The sequence below is a fragment of the Euleptes europaea genome, unplaced genomic scaffold, assembly GCF_029931775.1.
Source record: "Euleptes europaea isolate rEulEur1 unplaced genomic scaffold, rEulEur1.hap1 scaffold_119, whole genome shotgun sequence".
NCBI classification, from domain to species: Eukaryota; Metazoa; Chordata; class Lepidosauria; order Squamata; family Sphaerodactylidae; genus Euleptes; species Euleptes europaea.
The window spans coordinates 38599-58480 of record NW_026612076.1 but is presented as its reverse complement, the minus strand read 5'-3'; the positions used below and the strand labels follow the sequence as shown (position 1 = coordinate 58480).

The 19882-nt window shown below is 38.2% G+C and overlaps 1 protein-coding gene across 1 annotated transcript; it reads left to right on the top strand.

Annotated features, from left to right (window-relative positions):
- Positions 1-1286: 1286 nt before the first annotated feature.
- Positions 1287-19045, top strand: LOC130493062 (N6-adenosine-methyltransferase non-catalytic subunit-like; the record flags this gene model as incomplete). The annotated part of the gene is made up of 8 exons (XM_056866838.1): positions 1287-1472; positions 2358-2445; positions 3448-3538; positions 4392-4533; positions 4950-5042; positions 11659-11775; positions 16604-16814; positions 18728-19045. Coding segments are annotated over 8 exons (1233 nt in total), but the record flags the coding sequence as incomplete, so codon positions are not given.
- Positions 19046-19882: the final 837 nt, after the last annotated feature.

The following is a 19882-nucleotide window of genomic DNA, read 5'->3' as shown; positions in this document are numbered from 1 at the left end:
GTATCAGAGGTATCTGGATTGTGAGGAGCTCCAAAAGGGACCTTTCCAAACTCTGTGAATGGGCAAGAAATTGACAGCTGAAATTCAGCATAAGTAAGTACAAAGTGACGTATACTGGGACCTAAAATCCTAATTTCCCTTATGGTTATGGTAGATAACTTGCCAAAAACATTTACTCGCTATGTGGCAGCAATTTGAAAGGGATTGGGCAATAAAACGCCATATAGTAATGTTATAGTAACAGTTCATAGTTACAGCCAAATTTGGAATATTGTGCACAATTCTGGTTGTCACATTTCAAAAAGGGTGTTGAAGAGCTTTTTAAAAGTACAGGAAAGGGCAATGTAAACGAACATGCTGGAATAGCTGTTTTAAAACAGGCTTTTAAAATGTTATCATAAATTGGTTAAGCAGGACTGTTTCTCAGACTTTTTGATTCGATGCCCTGATAAGTATGATCTCCCAATGAATTTCCTGTCTGAATCTTGGGGCACTGCTTTCCCTCAATCCCTTTCCTTTCTGATGTCCTGCCATGTATTTGGGGGATAGTGGCATTCTCCCTTGCTTTGTGAAAAGCTCCCCTAACCCGTAATGTCCAGTTGACCTGGGATGAAACAGAGCAAAGATAAGGAGGTGATGATAAAATACCTGTCCTGTTGCAGCAGGGGCTGATCTAAAAGATTGCATGTCTCCTTCCAGCTTCTGCTTGGTGGGTTCTCAGTCGAGTCTCTCGCCTCGATCTTATGCTCTCATCTTGCCCACGGCAAACGATATCAGTGCTTTCTTGTAGGGAAGTGGTTGGTTCGGGTGCATGACAGCATACGAGCTCTTGAGAGATTTGAACTGCTTGGCTTCTCACTCTGCCTGCTGTGGAATGTTCCCAGTGTCCCACACCCAGGTTGTCCCCCGTAACCATACTGTAAGGATTTTGTGACACCTCCCACCTCGGTGGCTTGTCACATAGTCAGAGAACCATTAAGCATGAAGAGGCCGTAGCTATAAAAATATTCCAACTAAAGAGTTTTCTTAATGCGGTTTCCCTTAGCTGATGCTCATTTTTTTTAAAATTCTAGAATGTACAAGTTGCAATATACTTATGGGATGTATTTTAAAAAGACATTTGTTTTAAATGTGTTAACTTTGTTTTAAGGTACCCTATTTAAAGTAGTATATTTGGTGATATGATTCAATGATGATAGAGAGGGGGCTTTCTGGCACCATCTGGGGTTTTTTCCCCCTTTCTTTCCCAAACTGGCACTGGAACCACTCATGATCTGCTGTTACAGGAGGCTGATGTTCATAGACAGCCCTCTTCTTCCTTCATTAAGAAGCGGAATGAGAAGAGAAACATCCTGTCTCTCCATGCGTATAAAATATGCTTTATTCCAAAGGATGAAGTAGAGCTGCAGCAAGAGGATGAGAACCTGCCCTATGAAGAAGAAATTTACAAGGATTCCAGCACATTTCTTAAGGTAACTCATTCCTCTACTTTGGTATTGTCATTAGACTCTCTGACTTTAATGTTGTATTTGCACCCGAAGTAACTGGAAATAAGAGTTAGGTCCTAAACATTTATCTTTGATTAACAAAAGCTTGTTCAGAGATATCTTGATAATCTGATTTGTTTTTTAATTATTCTTGAGTCATAGAATCAGTGTCAAACTATAAAGTTGTAACCGGGGATTAGACAGATTCATGGAGGTCTATCAGTGACTACAAGCCGTGGAGACTAAAGGGAACCTCCATGTTCAGAGGCAGTCAACGTCTAAATTCCAATGCCAGGAGACAACATCAGGGGAATGCCTCAGCCTCTTTTCCCTGTTGTTGGTCCTCCAGAGGAGCTGGTTGAAAGCTTCTTCCCTGCCAGAAATTTTGTTACTCTTTAAAGTGCTATTGGATTTTTGCTCTTTTCTATTGGTTGAACACTGTGAGACAGGATGCTGGACTAGATAGACCACTGGTCTAATCCAGCAGGGCTGTTCCTGTGTTCTTATGTTAACCTTCTCTAAATACAGCTTAGGATGGCAGAGTTGAAACCTGGAAAGCTACGACCCTTAAAAATGGTTGTTTATCCTGTACTAGGTAGCTATCTGCTTCATTATAGATAATAGAAATATTTCAGATAGACAAGCTGCATATCAGTTGTTGCAAAAGGGACTGTTGCAAAATCGAATGTTCTGTGCATTAGAGTATCCATGTTACAACAGTATATAGCTTATATCAGTGGAGATTTGAAGACAATCTGGCCATGAAGAGCCTCTAAGTTGTGTTAATACACAATCAAGAATGTGAGAGGGAGAGATTGATGTGTGCCTCATGTTGCCAATCATTATTCTTGGGTGTCTCCCTTCCTCTAGGGGACTCAGAGTTTAAATCCTCACAATGATTACTGTCAGCACTTTGTGGATACCGGACACAGACCCCAGAACTTTATCAGAGATGTGGGTAGGTCAGAACAACATGAACACATCATTTGAGCTTTTCTTCATGTTGCCTTGTTGGAGTTGCTGAAGGTTTGATTATTGTCCAGAGGAAAGCAGTGTCAATCCAACATCTGCCAGTTGTGTAGTATATATGGCAATGGTACATTGGACAGTGTTAGGTATATTAGAAACCAGACATAGTAATTATCTATCATGCATTAATTCAGCCTTTGCAAAAAAAAAACATCTTAAATATTGGTATCTGTCCTCTGGATGCAACAGAAAAGAAATGCGTGTTTTCCATCTATTTTGATAACATGTCATTCATTCTGGGTAGAGTTTTTGATTCAAATGTTGGAATTCCCCTTACAATGGTGCACCACTACTAAAATTAGATATCAGCATTCTTTTACCTAGTAAAGGGGTGTGCATTCAGTTAAGTATCTATGAAAGGGTCTTAAAACGCTCCCTTGCAGAATATTCTGAGTATGTGTGTTGAGAATGTCATGCAATGAACTTCCTAGTCCTTTGGCTGTAACACACACACACACATATATATAAAAAACTTCCTGTGCTGAAACAAGATGTTGGGGTGGAAATTTCATAGAGCTGCTTAGCTTTACAATGATTATCCTGCCAGCTGTACTTAGGAACACACAAAAATACTTGTGTTCCGGTTTCTCAGATGTTTAAAAGTTAGATCTTAGCAGTTTTAACATGTGCTGCAGTTATATGTGGACCCAAATGTCTTTCGTGATTTATTTTAAACTTACTTAAATGTCACAGCTCTGGAAGATGTTTGCACACTTAAACTACTGGCTTCTAAAGAAGTCGTTAGAGCGTTGGGTGGCAACACATTTCTGTTCAGTATTTGGCTAAATTTTGCCAATTGTGTTCAGTTTGTAATGAAAAGGACCAGTTTTGGCTAATGTGTGCATCAAATAGGATGAGGTCTCTTCCCCCATGTTCAGTTATTGCTAAAAGTTTCATTCTGCAGAATAACGTTGGCATATTTTACTTTCAGGCTTAGCTGACAGGTTTGAAGAATATCCGAAACTCAGGGAGCTCATCAGGCTAAAGGATGAGCTCATATCTAAATCTAACACTCCCCCTATGTAAGTACGTTTGATGGGCTTGATTCTTTTCTCTAGGCCAGCTTAACCTTAATTGTCTGCTAACTAAGATACTTTCAGCAGCTGTTTAAGATTTGCATGTTCTATTTTTGGGTTGTGTTTATAAATGAAACAATGTACACTTCCAAAGAATGTATCCATGTTGTTTGGGGTATTTGATAAACAGAGTTGCACCTATCTAAGCCCACTGAAGTCAGTGAGCTTAGAAGGGTGTAATTCTGCCTAGGATGGCACTGTTGGTTTTATTGTGTGTAATGCTAGAAGCCAGAGTGTTGGAACTGAGTCTGGGAGACCCAGATTCAGGTCTCCACTCTGCCATGAAAGCTCTCAGCCTAATCTACGTCACAGGTTTGTTGTGAGGTTAAAAAGGAGTAGAGGAGAATGGTGGCATTAAGGCTGACTTAATATTTGTGTTCTGTGCTAGCTTCCGAATTTTTTTTTAGCAGTCTTGGTTTACAGCTTCAAACTCTCTTTGAGCCCCCCATCCCGTAGGTGCAAGAAAACGCTCTGTTTTTACAGTGCTTATGTCATGCCAGAATATCCTTGGATATCCTGGCTGAGGTCACTTCCAATCTCAACACTATTATCTTAAAAAATAATATTGTGATATTGCCATTCTCTGTATTGTTAAGTCTCAGAACAACACCTTCAGAGAGAAAATATTGCTGTCTGTGCATATGAAAAGAACAGAAACTTTGAAGAGTCTCATTTGTGCACATTTTGCCCAGTGTGTAAAGTTGTATCATTTTAGTAAAAGGCTGAAAAGCTCTCAGCATAGTTGATATGAAGTATGCTTATTAATCCAAGCAATTTTGTTGCTGATTTGTACAAATAGGTATTTACAAGCTGACCTGGAGGCTTTTGATGTCCGTGAGCTAAAGTCTAAGTTTGATGTGATCCTTTTGGAACCACCACTAGAAGAGTACTACAGAGAGACGGGCATCACAGCTAATGAGAAGTGCTGGACTTGGGATGAGGTGAGTTGGCGGTGGGAAATGGTGGCATTAAGGCTGACCTAATGTTTGCATTTAGCCTGCTAGCTCCCCAAGTTCTTTTGTGCAATTCTGTTTTTACAACTTCAGCCTCCCTTGGAGCACCCCATCCTGCAGTTGTAAGAAACCGCTCTATTTTACAATGCTGGTGTCCTGCCAGAATCTTCTTTGATCCCCTGGCTGGAATCACTTCCTGTCTCAACACTATTATCTTTTTAAAAAATAGTATTAATGTGATATTGCCGTTCTCCATTATTTGCGTACTCTCTTGGAAAGAAACTGTATGCTGGTAAGACTGTGAGGGCACTGTTATCAGGATGAGCGCAGCTGCCCATTACCCTGTTACATATTTTTAAAAAGTTTTTTTTTAACATTACAATTTGTATGTTATTTGTTTGTAGATTATGAAGCTGGACATTGAAGAAATTGCTTCCTTGAGATCCTTTGTCTTCCTCTGGTGTGGTTCTGGCGAGGGTCTGGATCTTGGCAGAATGGTAAGAAAATACTCTAAAGGGGGGCTATGTCGAAATAATCAAAATGGCTCTGTTTTCAGTCTTTTGTTATTTTTAATGGTGATCTTTTTATTGTTGCTATAGGCATGGATGAAATGAATCAAATTCTGAAAATACTGTACATTATAGATAACCAGTTTCTTGAGACTTGCCCAAAAAAGGGGGAAGCATCTGCTGGCAATTTGCTGTTTTCTATTGATGGTCATAGACACTGGTAATGTGTAAAGGCACAGAGGAAGCCCTTAAGAATGTTCAATTCAGGCTTCCGGTTCCTGTGCCGATCGCCGTGGCAGCTCAAGACTAGAGCTCCGGGCTCTAAAGCGGAATGGGGGGAGGTCCCCCCCCCCGGAACAACGACGCGGCTCCCCTGGAAGGAGAGGGGAAGCTGAATAGGCTGCCGGCTCGCGCCCCGACCAAGGTGCGCCCGCTGCCTCAAAATCGGCAGTGAGCGCCAGGAGGGGAAAGCGGATGAGTCAGCACCATTAGATCTGCAGGAGCCCGGGTGGCGGCGGAAACGGCACGGAGCAAAGTAAAAAGGTTTTTTTTTCTAATGATTAACATTTGCTAACAACTAACTCACGGAGGTGTCTAATCTGTTATCTAAACAAGGAGAAGCATTTTTGATTCTGTTTTCTACACTCGCTAACCCTAACAAAGTGAAACTTGGCTTTTTGCCAAAGTGTTGCGCATTTAAAATTCCAGCTGTGCCACTTCAGACCTGAGAAGCATCTGACCAGGACTGAAAGCAAGTGAAACATTGGCAATGGAGCATTGAAGGAATATAAATGCTATATCCTCTCCAGAATTGATTCTTGACTTTTGATTTTTTCTGCTTGAAACTGAATGTTGTTTTGAAATAAAAGACGTTTAAACAAATATAGCTGAACTAATGTTTTAAGCAATAACTCTCACCCCCCCCCCACCCTCCCTGGATTACAATAGCAGCCACCTCAAGTTTTTTACATGGAAAACAAAGAAGACAAAGTCAAAAAAGACACAGAAAAACATCCTAAAGTATTAATAAAAGAGACCAAACAGCTTCAGATTCAACAATCACTACAATTTAAAAGAAGAGCTTCTGTCACCAGTCCTGCTCTTTCACCAGCTTCTTCTCCTGGAACAGAGACATCAATAACAGCAAAGATGACTAAAAAACCTGATGCCACTCTTAACTCTCTACAAGAACTGCTGACTAAAACACTCCAAGAGGTGACATCAGTTAAACAAGAGGTGATAGAAGTTAAACAGGAAATGGTCTCAATGAAGCAGGAAATGGAATCTGTTAAGCAAGGCCTAAATCAAAATGCAGTGGCTATTACTACACTTCAAGAATCCATCTCATCTTTAGCAGTAAAACAGGATAAGCTTGATGCAAAAGTTCAAAAGCAAGCAAAGGATAACAAAGAAACCAGAAAGAGGGTTGATGCTCTTGAATTGTCAATGGAAGCCTCCCAGGAACGTGAGGAATTGCGAGATGACAGTACCGCAATGTTGGAGTTGAAGATAAAGGAAAGTTGGATTCGTTTACGTGGTTTAAAAGAAAAACAGGAAGGTACAAACCTGAGAAATTATTTGAAAATATTGTTGGCTGATTTTTTACAGGAAGATGATGCTGTGGTGGAAGGTATGATAATTACAGCCTACAGAATGAACTCTGCTTATGCTACAAAAAATAAAGTTCCAAGAGATTGTTTGATTCAGCTTTTTTCCAGAAGTCATCGTGACCTAATTTTGAATAAACATTTTAACAACCCACTAACAACTGATGGGAATCCGGTGAGACTGATGAAAGAAATCCCTGGAAGACTGCTGAGGAAAAGAAAACTTTTTGCAGAGTTTGTGGAAAGACTGAAATACAATGGAATACAACATAGATGGGAATACCCTCAGGGAGTTTCTTTTATCTTCAAGGCTAAAAGAGTTAAGATCACAGATACTGTCAAAGTAGAACAATTCTTGCGAAGATATGAAGGGGAGCTACGCAAACCACCAGGCCAAACTTCAAGAGAACATGATGGAAAGGATCGTGCTGAAGAAGAAAAGGCAGAAGAAGCAACTGGGGGGGCATCATCCTCAGATGAGTGAGGAGTGGGGAGATGGCTGAACAAAGGGGGGGGGAAAGGGGGAAGAGGGGAGGGCGAGAAAAGGATAATGGAAGTCTTTAAGAGAAAAAGAGAAATAACTATGGAAATTTGAGTAGGAGCTTATATTAATAATAAAAATGCTACAAATTGTATCTTGGAATGTTAATGGTTTGAACTCTCCAATTAAGAGGAAAAAAGTGTTTTACCATCTACAAAAGTCCAAAGCTAATATTTTTTGTTTACAGGAGACACATATATTACCAAAGGATATTCACAGGTTGGAGCAAACAAAAATGGGCAAATTATTCACTGCGTGTAATGAAATGAAAAAAATCAATGGTATTGCTATGTATGTCCCTTCAGTATTAGAACCTAAACTTTTATATAAAGATGTAGATGGGAGGATTTTAATTGTGGAAATTGTAATGGGATTTCAGAAAATAATATTAGTGGGTATTTATGCAACTAACATAAATCAGAAATTATTTTATTCTAATCTAGCGTCGATATTAGCAGAATACGCTAATGGGAAAATGATTTGGATGGGAGATTTTAATGGGGTAATGGTACCAAGATTGGATAGATCTACAAAGAAAAAAAAGAGTAAATATGAGGGTAAACTTCCAAGTATTTTTAATTATATAACAGATCAATGGGAAATGTTTGATATATGGAGATTAATGAACGGTAATAAAAAAGGGTATACTTTTTATTCATCAAGACATTGTTCCCATTCAAGAATAGATATGTTTTGGTTATCTAAAGATATTACAAGTTTATCTGAGGCTCCTGAAATTTTACCTAAGGTGTTTTCTGATCATAATGCGCTAATGTTAAGGATTAATATAGGTACAAAAAAAAATAAATCTTGGGTGGTAAATGAATATTTACTTAAAAATAAGAAAATTGTGGATAAATTGAAAATAGATATACAAAACTATTTTTTAGAAAATATCGATAAAGGGACATCGGATGATATTGTATGGGACGCAGGTAAAGCAGTACTAAGGGGTTTATTGATACAACAAAATTCGAGATGGTATAGAGAGAGAGAAGGTAAAAAGAAGAAATTGTTAGAACAGATTAAACAAGAAGAGAATCTATTGAGAAAAGTACAAACTAAATTGCTTAAACAGGAATATAGAGATAAGATTAAAAATTTGCAATATCAATATGAATTTTTAATAAATGCGGAAATAGAAAAAAAATTATGTATAATAGGCAGAAATTTTTTGAACATGCAAATAAACCAGGTAAACTATTAGCTTGGCAACTTAAGCATAAAGAAAAGAATTTACCTATAATAAGAATAAAGAGAGATGGTAAGGTTACAATGGATAAATGTAAAATTGTAGAAACTTTTGTGGACTATTACTCAAATTTATATAGACAAGGAGAGGTTTCAGAAAAAGAAATAGAGACATATTTGAACCAATTAGAATGGACAGGAATTTCACAAGAACATAAAGAATTATTGGACGCTAATATAACCTTGGAGGAACTAAAAGCAGTAATAGGTAAAAGTAAGTTGAATAAAGCACCAGGAGCAGATGGTTTTACAACATTTTATTATAAAGTTTTTATGGAACAAATCTCTCCACATCTTTTAAAAGTGATGAATAATTGTTTGCAGAATGGATCTATTCCAAATACCTGGAAACATGCAAATATAGTGTTAATTCCTAAACCAAACACAGACTTATTAGATGTTAAAAATTATAGACCAATCTCATTATTGAATAATGATTATAAATTTTTTGTAGCGATTCTGGCAAATAGATTGAAAAAAATACTGACTCAGATTATTCATAAGGATCAAGCAGGCTTCCTTCCCGGAAGGCTGATTAGCCAAAATGTTAGAGTAGTAATAGATCTTTTAGAATGTGCGGAATTTAGCACTATACCTTTAGCAATGATATTTTTGGACGCAGAAAAAGCATTTGATAATGTAAATTGGAAGTTTATGAAAAAAGTATTAGAATATATGGATTTTGGAAAGAAATTCCAATTAGCTATTGAAAAGATCTATACTTACCAATCTGCTAGATTGTTGATAAATGGGAATATAACATCACAATTTGAAATACAAAAGGGCACCAGACAAGGTTGCCCTTTATCACCATTATTGTTTATAATAACGTTAGAAGTTTTATTGAAAAAGATTAGAAATAATGTAAATATTATAGGTTATAAGGTTGGGAGAAATCATTTTAAGCTTAAAGCATATGCAGATGATTTAGTTTGTTTTTTAACTAACCCTATTAGTCAGATTGCAGAATGGAAAAAAACGGTGGAGGTTTATGGAAAACTTGCAGGATTTAAAATTAATAAAAACAAAACAAAAATATTGGTTAAAAATATGACACTCTTGCAGCAACAAGAATTATCAAAAAATACTGGTTTTACTATAGAACAAAAAATAAAGTATTTGGGTATTTGGTTAGCTTCAAATAATTTTAATTTATTCAAAAATAATTATATAAAAACATGGCATCAAATTAATACAGACTTGAAAAACTGGCAAAGAATACCTTTATCACTATGGGGTAGAATTTCAGCTGTTAAAATGATGGTTTTACCCAAAATGCTTTTTTTATTTCAAAATTTACCAATAATTAAGGGGGTTAAAATATTTAAGGTATGGAAAAAAGATATTTTAAACTTCTTGTGGAACAAAGGAAAACATAGAATAGCTTACAAAAATTTGATTCAACTAAGAGATATAGGTGGATTAGGCTTACCAGATTTAAAAACGTATTATGAAGCAGCATGCTTTGTATGGTTGAAATCTTGGATAATGTTAGAGGATACTGAATTATTAGAATTGGAAGGTTATAATTTACGTTTTGGATGGCATGCTTATTTATGGTATGAGAAAGAAAAAGTAAATAGAGATTTTAATATTCATTTTGTTAGAGCTGGTTTGTTTAAAGTGTGGAAAAAGTATAGAAAGATATTAGAAAATAAAACTCCTGGATGGCTCAATCCAGTGGAAGCTTTTATGAGAAGAGGAACTCAGCTGAATTTAGAAATGGATATATATAGAAATATTATTAACTGGAAAGAAGGGATATGGATTCTAAAAAGTAGAGAAGAACTGGATATAAAGGATTGGTTTCTATACTACAAAATAAGAGATATATTTAATAAAGATAACCAAATTGGATTCAATAGAAATAAATCAGAATTAGAGAAAATATTAATAAAAGGAAATAAAGGACTGATAGGTAGAATGTATAAATTGTTAATGGAAATTAATTTGGAACAAGAAAGGGTTAAACCAATTATGATTAAATGGATGAAGGAGCTAGGTTTTAACATAGATTTGGAACTATGGGAAAAATTATGGAAAAAAGAATTTAAATTTACAATAACCAATGAAATTAGAGAAAATCTATATAAAATGTTTTACAGATGGCATATAACACCAGTGATGATTTCTAAAATAAACAGAGAAGACAGGGGTCTGTGCTGGAAATGTGGTAAGGAAAGAGGAACATATATGCATGTATGGTGGTTTTGTAAAAAAATAAAAAAATTCTGGAAGAAAGTTTTGAAGGAAACGAATAATTTGATTAATGGTAGTGTGAAAAGAAAACCATTATTTTGCTTATTGGGAATACCACCAAAAAATATCAATGATGAAGACAGAATTGTCTGCCAGTATAGCTTTGCTGCTGCAAGAATTGTGATAGCTAAAGTTTGGAAGCAAGTGAATAAACCTTCAATTAATATCTGGAGAGAGAAGATATGGATATATATGAGGATGGCCAAATTAACAGATTTCCTACATGGGAAAGATATGGAAAAGTTTAAACAAACTTGGTCAAAGGCCGCCTCATATTGGGATAAGATGGCAAAAATGGATTTTATGGTTATAATTAACGAGTTGTAGAAACTAGAGTAATTTTATACCTTTATATTTTTAATAGTAAAATCTGATTAGACACCTGCTGCGGAAGTCGGGTGAAGGGTCACTGTTAATGGTGGGTGGTGGGGGAAGGGGTATCTTTTTCTTTTTTTTTTGAATATAAGAACTTTGATATTTGAGATTGTAATAAATGAGATATATGGATACTCCTCCAAGTTTGTATTATGTATTTTGTAATTTTTGTTACTTATTTTTTTTGTTATTGTTGTTACATGTATTGTTTTTTTTGTTTGATATTTTTTAATTGTTAAAAAAATCTTAATAAAAATTTATATATTAAAAAAAAAAGAATGTTCAATGCAATCCTGATGCATCTGTGCCGCGATAGCATACATTGAACGATTTAGTGCATATTGTGCCTGTTGAAAGTATGTCATCTTTTGGAGATATCATAGTGGGGGATTGTTTATCAGCCTCTTTTGAGCTCTTCATTCAACTAGAGATTTTTGCATTTTATCGATCTGCCTCTGTAGAATTCACAGCTGAGGGCTTTTATGTATGGCAGAACTCATTGTTTCTGTGCTTTGATATATTTTAGAAAGCTCTTACCTTATTTCGTTGCTATTGTGTTGAAATATTTCAGTGCTTGCGCAAATGGGGTTATAGAAGATGTGAAGATATCTGTTGGATTAAAACCAATAAAAACAATCCCGGGAAGACCAAAACTCTAGACCCAAAGGCTGTCTTTCAACGAACAAAGGTACATCTTGGGCTGAATTTCTTTCTTCCTTCACTATCTCAGTTGATCTAAACAAGCACCAGATGCTCTGTTGCTGCTGGTAGCTGTTTCAGAAAACAGTTGCAGGGTAATTGACTTCTATTTGCTTTCTGCAAAGATTCATTTATATGATAATGGTTTTAAAAAATGGATAACTAATTGTTACCATTTGTGGATTTCTTTGCTCCAAGTAAATATTTAAATCTCTCCTGCCTGCAACTAACAGCTTCATGAAGTTCTTTTGGGGAACATATGAATGCTCTTATTCACTCATTCTTATTGAAACGCAGATCAGATATGTTAAGGCTTCATGGAATACTTTACCCTTCTGTTACCCTTCAGAGAGATGATGGAGAAGGGTAGAATGCCTTGTATAGTTTTCTTTGTGCCAACCTGTTGCCGTAGTTGAGGGGTGCAATGTGATTGACTTCTATTTTGTCAACTACACTGACTCCCTACATTGAAATGTAAATAACACGTCTTGCTAGCAAGACTGCTTCAAAGATACCCTTCTGGTATCCCCGAGGGCATTTTGGGATTGGAATCTCCTTCCATGCAGACATAGATGCACATTCCATTGAGCTTCTCCAGTTGCTTAGAAACAGAAATGGAAAAGCGGCATCCAAGGGATTAATAGTGTTTATGTTGATGGCAGCCCGTAGGGTAATAGCAAAATGTTGGGAAACCGCAGAACATTTAACACTACATTCTTGGTATTCTGCGCTGTGGCAAATAGCTATGGCAGAAAAATTGACACATCAACTTAATAGTAGTCAAAGGTAAAACTAAAATATCAGATTTTTATTAAACGTGGCATGATTTTATTTCATACACGAATCAGAAAAGCACTCAGCATCTATCTAAGCCCTTCCTCAGATAATGGAAAAGGAATTAAGTCCAAAATATATAATATGTTAAATACTAAGCCCTCTGTCTATAATCTGATTCAATTTAAGGTATTTTTCTTTTTCTTTTTGTATTATATTGTTTCTCTATGTTTTAAAAAGGCTTGTTATTGTTGTTCAGGTGGTGGTTTTCTGTGTGGAAAATTAATAAAACATTTTAAAAAAAGAAAGAGTGATGCTTCTAACGAGGGTAACCATTCTGGAGAAGAGCAGGTTTTAAGATATAACATTGGGAATTCACAGCCAGTGAGGGAGGAAAGAGAATGTAATATAGATCTGATTGTATAAGGATTGTTGCCCTTGGAAAATGCCATTAGGGTAGCTTGCAGCAATGGTTTCAGAAGGGTAGTTTTAGGGCCTAATTACACGTACTTTGTCAAAAGTCTGATGCCTTCAACTGCTGCCAGGTTTGCCTTAACAATGGTCCTAATGATGGTAGCTCCAAGCGCACTATTGCTAAATGAATGATAACGTTTGGTTCTTTTTAACATTTGTTCAATACTAATGTCATGCCTAGAGTTGGAATCCGCTCCAGTTCCCCAGTCATTTCAATAGCAGTTGAGCAAGTGGGGGAGGGACTGTAATGTCATAGATTTCCCCCCTTCTAGCCGCAGCTCACTGTGCCGGCCTAAGGGTTGCCTGACCCTCAGTGCTGTGTGGGCGATGGGATGGGGCAGGAGGCTGCAGCAGTAAGCAGTAGGTGGACATGATCTATTCTGCAGTCAGTGCTCCCCTTCTGGTTCTCTGAATGTCCCCCATATAGCGCTAAGAAGAAATACAGAAATACATTGAAGTGAATGAGAATTTTAGCCCAAGGGTTGGGAGCAGGCAGCTTTTCTGTTGGTGCAAAATGTGGGTGGGTTTCCCTTTGACCACCAAAGAAGACTGTGTTGCAAAAAGCCATGTGGGATGGGGGCTATAGCAATGCGGGTAATTGGACAAGATGGAGTGAAAAAACTGGCTGGGCCCAACCCTACATCCAGAGGTCATTTGTCTTTCATGGGTTTTTCTTATTTGAAACTCCTGTGAGAAATCTGGCAATGATTATTCATTCTCGTATGCCGTTATGTGGAAACCATCTGGTGACTTCAGTAAATCAGCCTTTTATGATCCAGGGGAAATTGCCCATTTGGGTGTTGTACTTTCAAAAGCATATTAATCCCTATCCACAAGTTATCTTACATCAATTATATAGATTTCCTTTGAGCGTGGTGCTTAACTACTAACAGTCACCTCTAATTTTGAAAAAGAAAACGGCAGCCTGATTGTTAGTTCACCTGGGCTGCCCTTTGGGTTATCTGCTAAACAAGTTAGCAGAGATTGCATACTGCATTGAACATCTACAACTGGTCTGGGTTTTCAGGAAGAAATGTTGTATAAAACATTTTGGAAGTTGCTTAAGCATTTGACACAGAAGTTACATGGCCACAGTTACAGAACAAAGAGAGAATGAATGGATGGCAGAGGAGCAAGGACAGTGATAGGAGGAAGTTGGCAGTCAATCACAGAATAGTTGGGGCTAAACTGGGTGTGAATAGGATTAAACCAGAGGGTAAGTTTTTTCACGATTTAGAAAAAAGTGGGTTAGACATATTTAGGACTTGGGAAAGCTACTTTATGTCAATTCCGTGGGAAGAGAGGGAAGATGATGAATGAATTGGGATCAATTAGAGGAAACAAGACAGAAATCAAGATTTTGGTATAAAAAATAATGGTATTTATGCTGGAAAACATATGATCTATGTTCATGCCTGTAAATACATAGTTTAAAAAAGAAAGCATAATGTGTTTCTGGACTGCAGTGTTTTTAGCTCTGGCTGCCAACCTAGGTGGATTTCGGGTAGTTTTTTGTCTTCATATTTAATTTTTAAAAATTGGAGGAAACGTTAACTTTTAGCAGCCTCTTCCTGGGTGACTTCTATTTAAAAGAAACACTGCTTTAGAAATACTTTCCAGAAACTTAGGTTCTGCCTCGAGTAGAATTTTCATGGTTTTACTGCTTGTTAGCCTTTTAAAAAAAAGTATTGTGTGGCTGTTGGAAAGTTTGTAAAATTTCTGTTATAGTGGTCGCTGCCTAGATGATGACCTGAATCTCCAAAAGTAGCAATGCAGTACTCTCTGCGGCACATTTCTACATGTCACCAGGAACATTAAAAAGTACTCCACTGAAGACACAACTTCTTCATCACTTTTTATGCCCTACCTTCTCATTAGAGTGGCCAAATGACATTTCCTCTTAGGAGGCAAGGGGAAAATCCAAGGCTTTTTCAGAGATGTGATTTTGAAGAACCCTATTTCATCTCTTCCCCCACCACAGTAGTTTGTTTTATTTCCAGCTCAGTTCACCTTGTGAGTGGACGACTTTTAAAATTCTTAAACATTTCCCTGCGCTAGGAGGAAAACAATAAATCATTCAGCATTATTTTACCCCATACTGTAGGTGACCCGGTGCTTTCACAGGGGACTACCTTTACCTTTTTACTGTAGATGAGTCTTGGGTGGGGGGGTCTGTACTAGTGTTGCTGAGGAAAGGGCTGAGAGAAGGTGGCTTGCAACAAACTGGTTGTTCAGTCCAGTGTTGTTCCCACATTGTAGATTGTAACCCCGTGATATTCCCTACATTTCTGCTAATGGCTTAAGATCATGGTGACTTTTAACTTAAAAAAGAGGCTTTCTGAAATATTATGGACTCAGTCTTCATTGCGAGTTACATGGCAGATACAGCTTTCCACTCCACGCTACACGCTGGTTATCAAGATGCTGACAGCATTAGAGCTGACAGGGAAATACCTGTGAAATATATAACTTCTGAAGTACAGACAACTAAAATGGATTCATTTCACTAACGTGATCAGTGTTTGTCATCAGAAATAAAGACAAAGTTGTGTTGAAAGAGCCCATTCAAAACAGTGTCTGAGTGCAGCAAAATAAATCTAGTTATCTTTCCACCTCCACTGCTGTTCAGACTTCCCAGATCCAAAGCCCCAGCACTCATTTGAATGCAGAAGCCTTGTGCTCCGTTGCATGGAGTCATGTTGCACTTTACTCCTTGGCAATGTAAAATGGAGGTCCAAAAGAAAAGGAAACCAGGGCCATGTGTTCCTGTGTTTATTTATTTATTTAAGCTTATATCCCACCTTCCCCAGCAAAGCCAGGGTCAGGGTGGCTCACACAATCTTATAATTTTTACAATAAAGCACAGTAAAATCTTGCTAAAACAATGATTAAAACCTGCCCTATAAAATCAATAAATAAAGATCAATGTGTATCAAATGGCACACTTAATTATGACATATAGGGCACAGTAGGGCCTGCGGGTAGTCAAACTCCCCCACATAATAGTAATAAATTCGGGGAGGGCGGTAGGATAGGGAGGCCAGCATTGATGGAAAAGAAACCTTAGCTGGCCTCAACCATAGGCCTGGTGTAATAGCTTTGTCCTTAAGGTCCCGCAGGGCCCTGGTCTCATTGGAGAGGCTTTTCCACCAGAGAGGGGCCAGGGCAGAAAAAGCCCTGGCCCCGGTTGAGGCCAGCCGGACACTGGACAAGGGACCACCAGCAAATTAGTATTTGATGATCATAATGTTATCTGGGAAACATACCATGTAAAGCTTTAATGGTCAAAACCAGCACCTTAAATCTGATCTAATGTTCCAGCTGGAGCCAATGCAGATAAATGGCAGAGCACTGGCTTACTATGTGCCCGCAGCGGAGTCCCTGTAATAAGCCTCGCTGTGGCACTCTGCACCAGCTGGAGTTTCAAGGGTAGCCTGACGAAGAGCGAGTTGCAGTAATCTAGTCTGGAGATCTTATCTTGATACATGTAATCTTTCTCAGTGATAGGGCTTGGCATTTTTAGTCTCAGAAGTTTCCCTCATTTTTCTTTCCTTGTGCATTCTTTTCAGGAACATTGCCTTATGGGCATTAAAGGAACAGTCCGCCGAAGTACTGATGGAGACTTTATCCATGCTAATGTTGACATTGATTTGATTATCACGGAAGAGCCTGAAATTGGCAACATAGAGAAACCGGTAGAAATATTTCACATTATTGAACATTTTTGTCTTGGAAGAAGACGCCTTCATCTCTTTGGACGGGATAGTACGATTCGACCAGGTTAGTCGTTTGCAGTTTAATTATCATGTTTAAGTATTTGTCCAAGAGAAAGAACTTCTACAAGAGTAGTTAGGGAGGGAGAGGGCTGACAACATAAAAGGTGTTATGTGCATCTGCTTATTGGAGTGGAGTGTTATTTAAGGTAAGGTAATATTGGAGTGAAGTGTTATTTAAGATAAGGTAACTGAGAAGGAGAATGCAAAAATAAATATGAAGTTCTGATAGATGAAGTGTGAAATGTCAATGTAGTGCTGGATTGTGCTTGAAGAACTGAAGCATAAAAGCTGAATTGATGGTAATGCTAAAGAGGAGATTGATATCAGGCAGATTCTCATTGAAACTGTCCTCTGTATTTATTTTTTGATACCAGCCTTTCATGGTGTGGTAGAGAACAAGGGAGATGGAAATGTTCTGCTACTGATTTCTATATTGGGTGGGTCGATGTGTTAAATTCTCCTTTTTCTGTTGCATCACTTCAGGGAGAGCATTGTGTAGATACACTAGATATGCAGGTTTGTCCTATCCTTGGATCAGACATGAGGTTATATATCATAGTTGAGAAAGGGAATACCTCTCAAAGGCTCATGAAAGTAGAACGAATAAAAAGGATTATGTGGGGGAAAGGAACGACATAGAAATATTGGCCATGAGTTTTTAATATGGTCCAGGAGGAGAAAAAGTAGTGAGCCCTAGATGTTCCTACTGCAGATGAATTTGCCTAGTTTTTCTTTTGTCCTCTCCACAGAACAGGTGATCTGACATTGTGGGAAGGCAGTCACAGACACTCCACCAACAGGAGTTCAAATTATGCCATGTAGCACCTTACCAAATTTCTCATTTTGTAATAGGAGTTGGCTTTTACTCCTAAAACATCTACAACGTTTCTACCATGTTGCTCAAGCTGTTTTAAGTTTACTGTGAACAACTGGAACACTTTAAAATAGTATCTTGGAGTGTCTTCACAGCTGCTTGGGGGAAGTGATCAGCTTGTATATCCTAGAAAGATGTCTAAATAGATATCTTACAGATCAATGGTTGATTGCTAGTCAATTACAAACAGGCTTCTTCCCAAACCCAGAACCTTTGTGTTCTTGAAAGAAGCAGAAACTACAAAGTCTCTGAGAACTGTTGTTTTCCAAAGGGCAAGATAAATTCATAGAGAGGGATTCCACTGTGCTTGTCTCAACCAGCTGCCTCACCTCTTTCAGCAAGGGACCTTGGAGCTGACCTCCTCTGACGACCTGAAAGCACGTCAAGGGACCTATGGGGGAAGTGTTCTTCAGGTTCCCTTGTTAGCTTGTGCTGTACAGAGGTTTAAGGGTCAAAGCCAGTACATTGCATCATGCCCAGAATTCAACTGAAAGCCAACTTGTTTGAGCACCAGTTTTTTTACTTTACTTTTACTTTATTTTTGACTTATACCCCTTCCCTCCCTTGGGTCACAGGGTTTGTTCTTGTTATCGTCCTAGTGGCTGGTGTTGCACACCAGCTGAAGTTTCCAAATGGTTTTCAAAGACAGCTCTGGTGCAGAGTCCGTTGCAGTAGCTCAATACAGTAGCTCTAACAGTTAGAGCGGTTCCTCAGTGGAACAAGCTTCCTTGGGAGGTGGTAAGCTCTCCTTCCCTGGAGATTTTTAAGCAGAGGCTAGATGGCCATCTGTCAGCAATGCTGATTCTATGACCTTAGGCAGTTCATGAGAGGGAGGGCATCTTGGCCATCTTCTGGGCATTGGGTGTGTGTGTGGGGGAGGTAGCTGTGAATTTCCTGCATTGTGCAGGGGGTTGAACTAGATGACCCTGGTGGTCCCTTCCAACTCTGATTCTATTATTCTAATACAGAGGTTACTGAGGCATGTAAACGTGTGCGTATCTCTCACTTGCTTTCTGTCTGCTGCTCCCCCCCCCCCCAATTAGGTTGGCTAACCGTGGGACCAACGCTCACAAACAGTAACTTCAATGTAGAAACGTATACATCCTATTTCACACCTCCGAATTCTCACCTAACTGGCTGTACAGAAGAAATTGAGAGACTCAGACCTAAATCTCCACCCCCAAAAGACCGAGGAGGTGGAGCGCCAAGGGGCGGAGGAAGAGGCGGAACTTCAGCTGGCCGAGGAGAAAGAGGCAGAGAGAGAAATCGAACTAATTTCCGGGGGGAAAGAGGTGGATTCCGGGGAGGAAGGGGAGGTACACACCGAGGAGGCTTTCCTCCTCGTTGAACATATCCAAGTATCTTCAGTCCTCATTCTGTAGCTTCTGCATGGGGGGGGGGAAGAGGGGCTTAGTTCTGCTCAGGTTATACTTCTTAGTGACTCAGCCCAGATATTTATCACTAAACAGGTTTTGTGCATGGTAAAAACCAGCCAAATATGGCATGTTATTTTTCTTGAGAAGCAACATCTAGCACTTGATGAGAAAAATAAAGATTTGGAATAGATTCCATTCAGAAAGCTTGAGGTCAAAGATTAGTGTTTCGGAAAAAACAAAAGATTAGTGGTTTCATTGTGGCTTGTTCTATAGTTTCATCTGTCTGGTTCCTCTTTTGTTTCTGTATCCACACACGCTCTTACTCTCTCAGTTAATACCATTGTTCCTTAACAGTGACCAATATTCTCCACTTGCTTTCTATAGGAACTGTTGCTTCCCATCCTAATCAAATGAAACAGTTCCTATTGCAATAGTAGATAATAAGTCTATAATAGAAAAATGACATTCCAATTGATATCTAATCCTCTTACCACTCAGTTGAAATTTTGTACACGTCAAATGTTATTTTTCTTTTAAGAAGTTGGTGATCTTGAAGCTGATTGTAATAACTCTCAGCCTTTATCAGTATTCCATTTACACCTTGTATCTTTACAATAACATACGAGTCTCGATAGTGGGTTTTAGTCATATGTTCTTCGTATTCCCTGTTCATTTGGAAAAAACCAGCTTAGTTGCAATTGTGATAATGACTAGGAGCCCAGAAAGAATCCTGGATTACCACATGCATTGAATGGAACACTGAAATCTAGACTTCTTGATATTCCAAATGCTAATCATGCAATCCAGAGTTAAACTATTTTA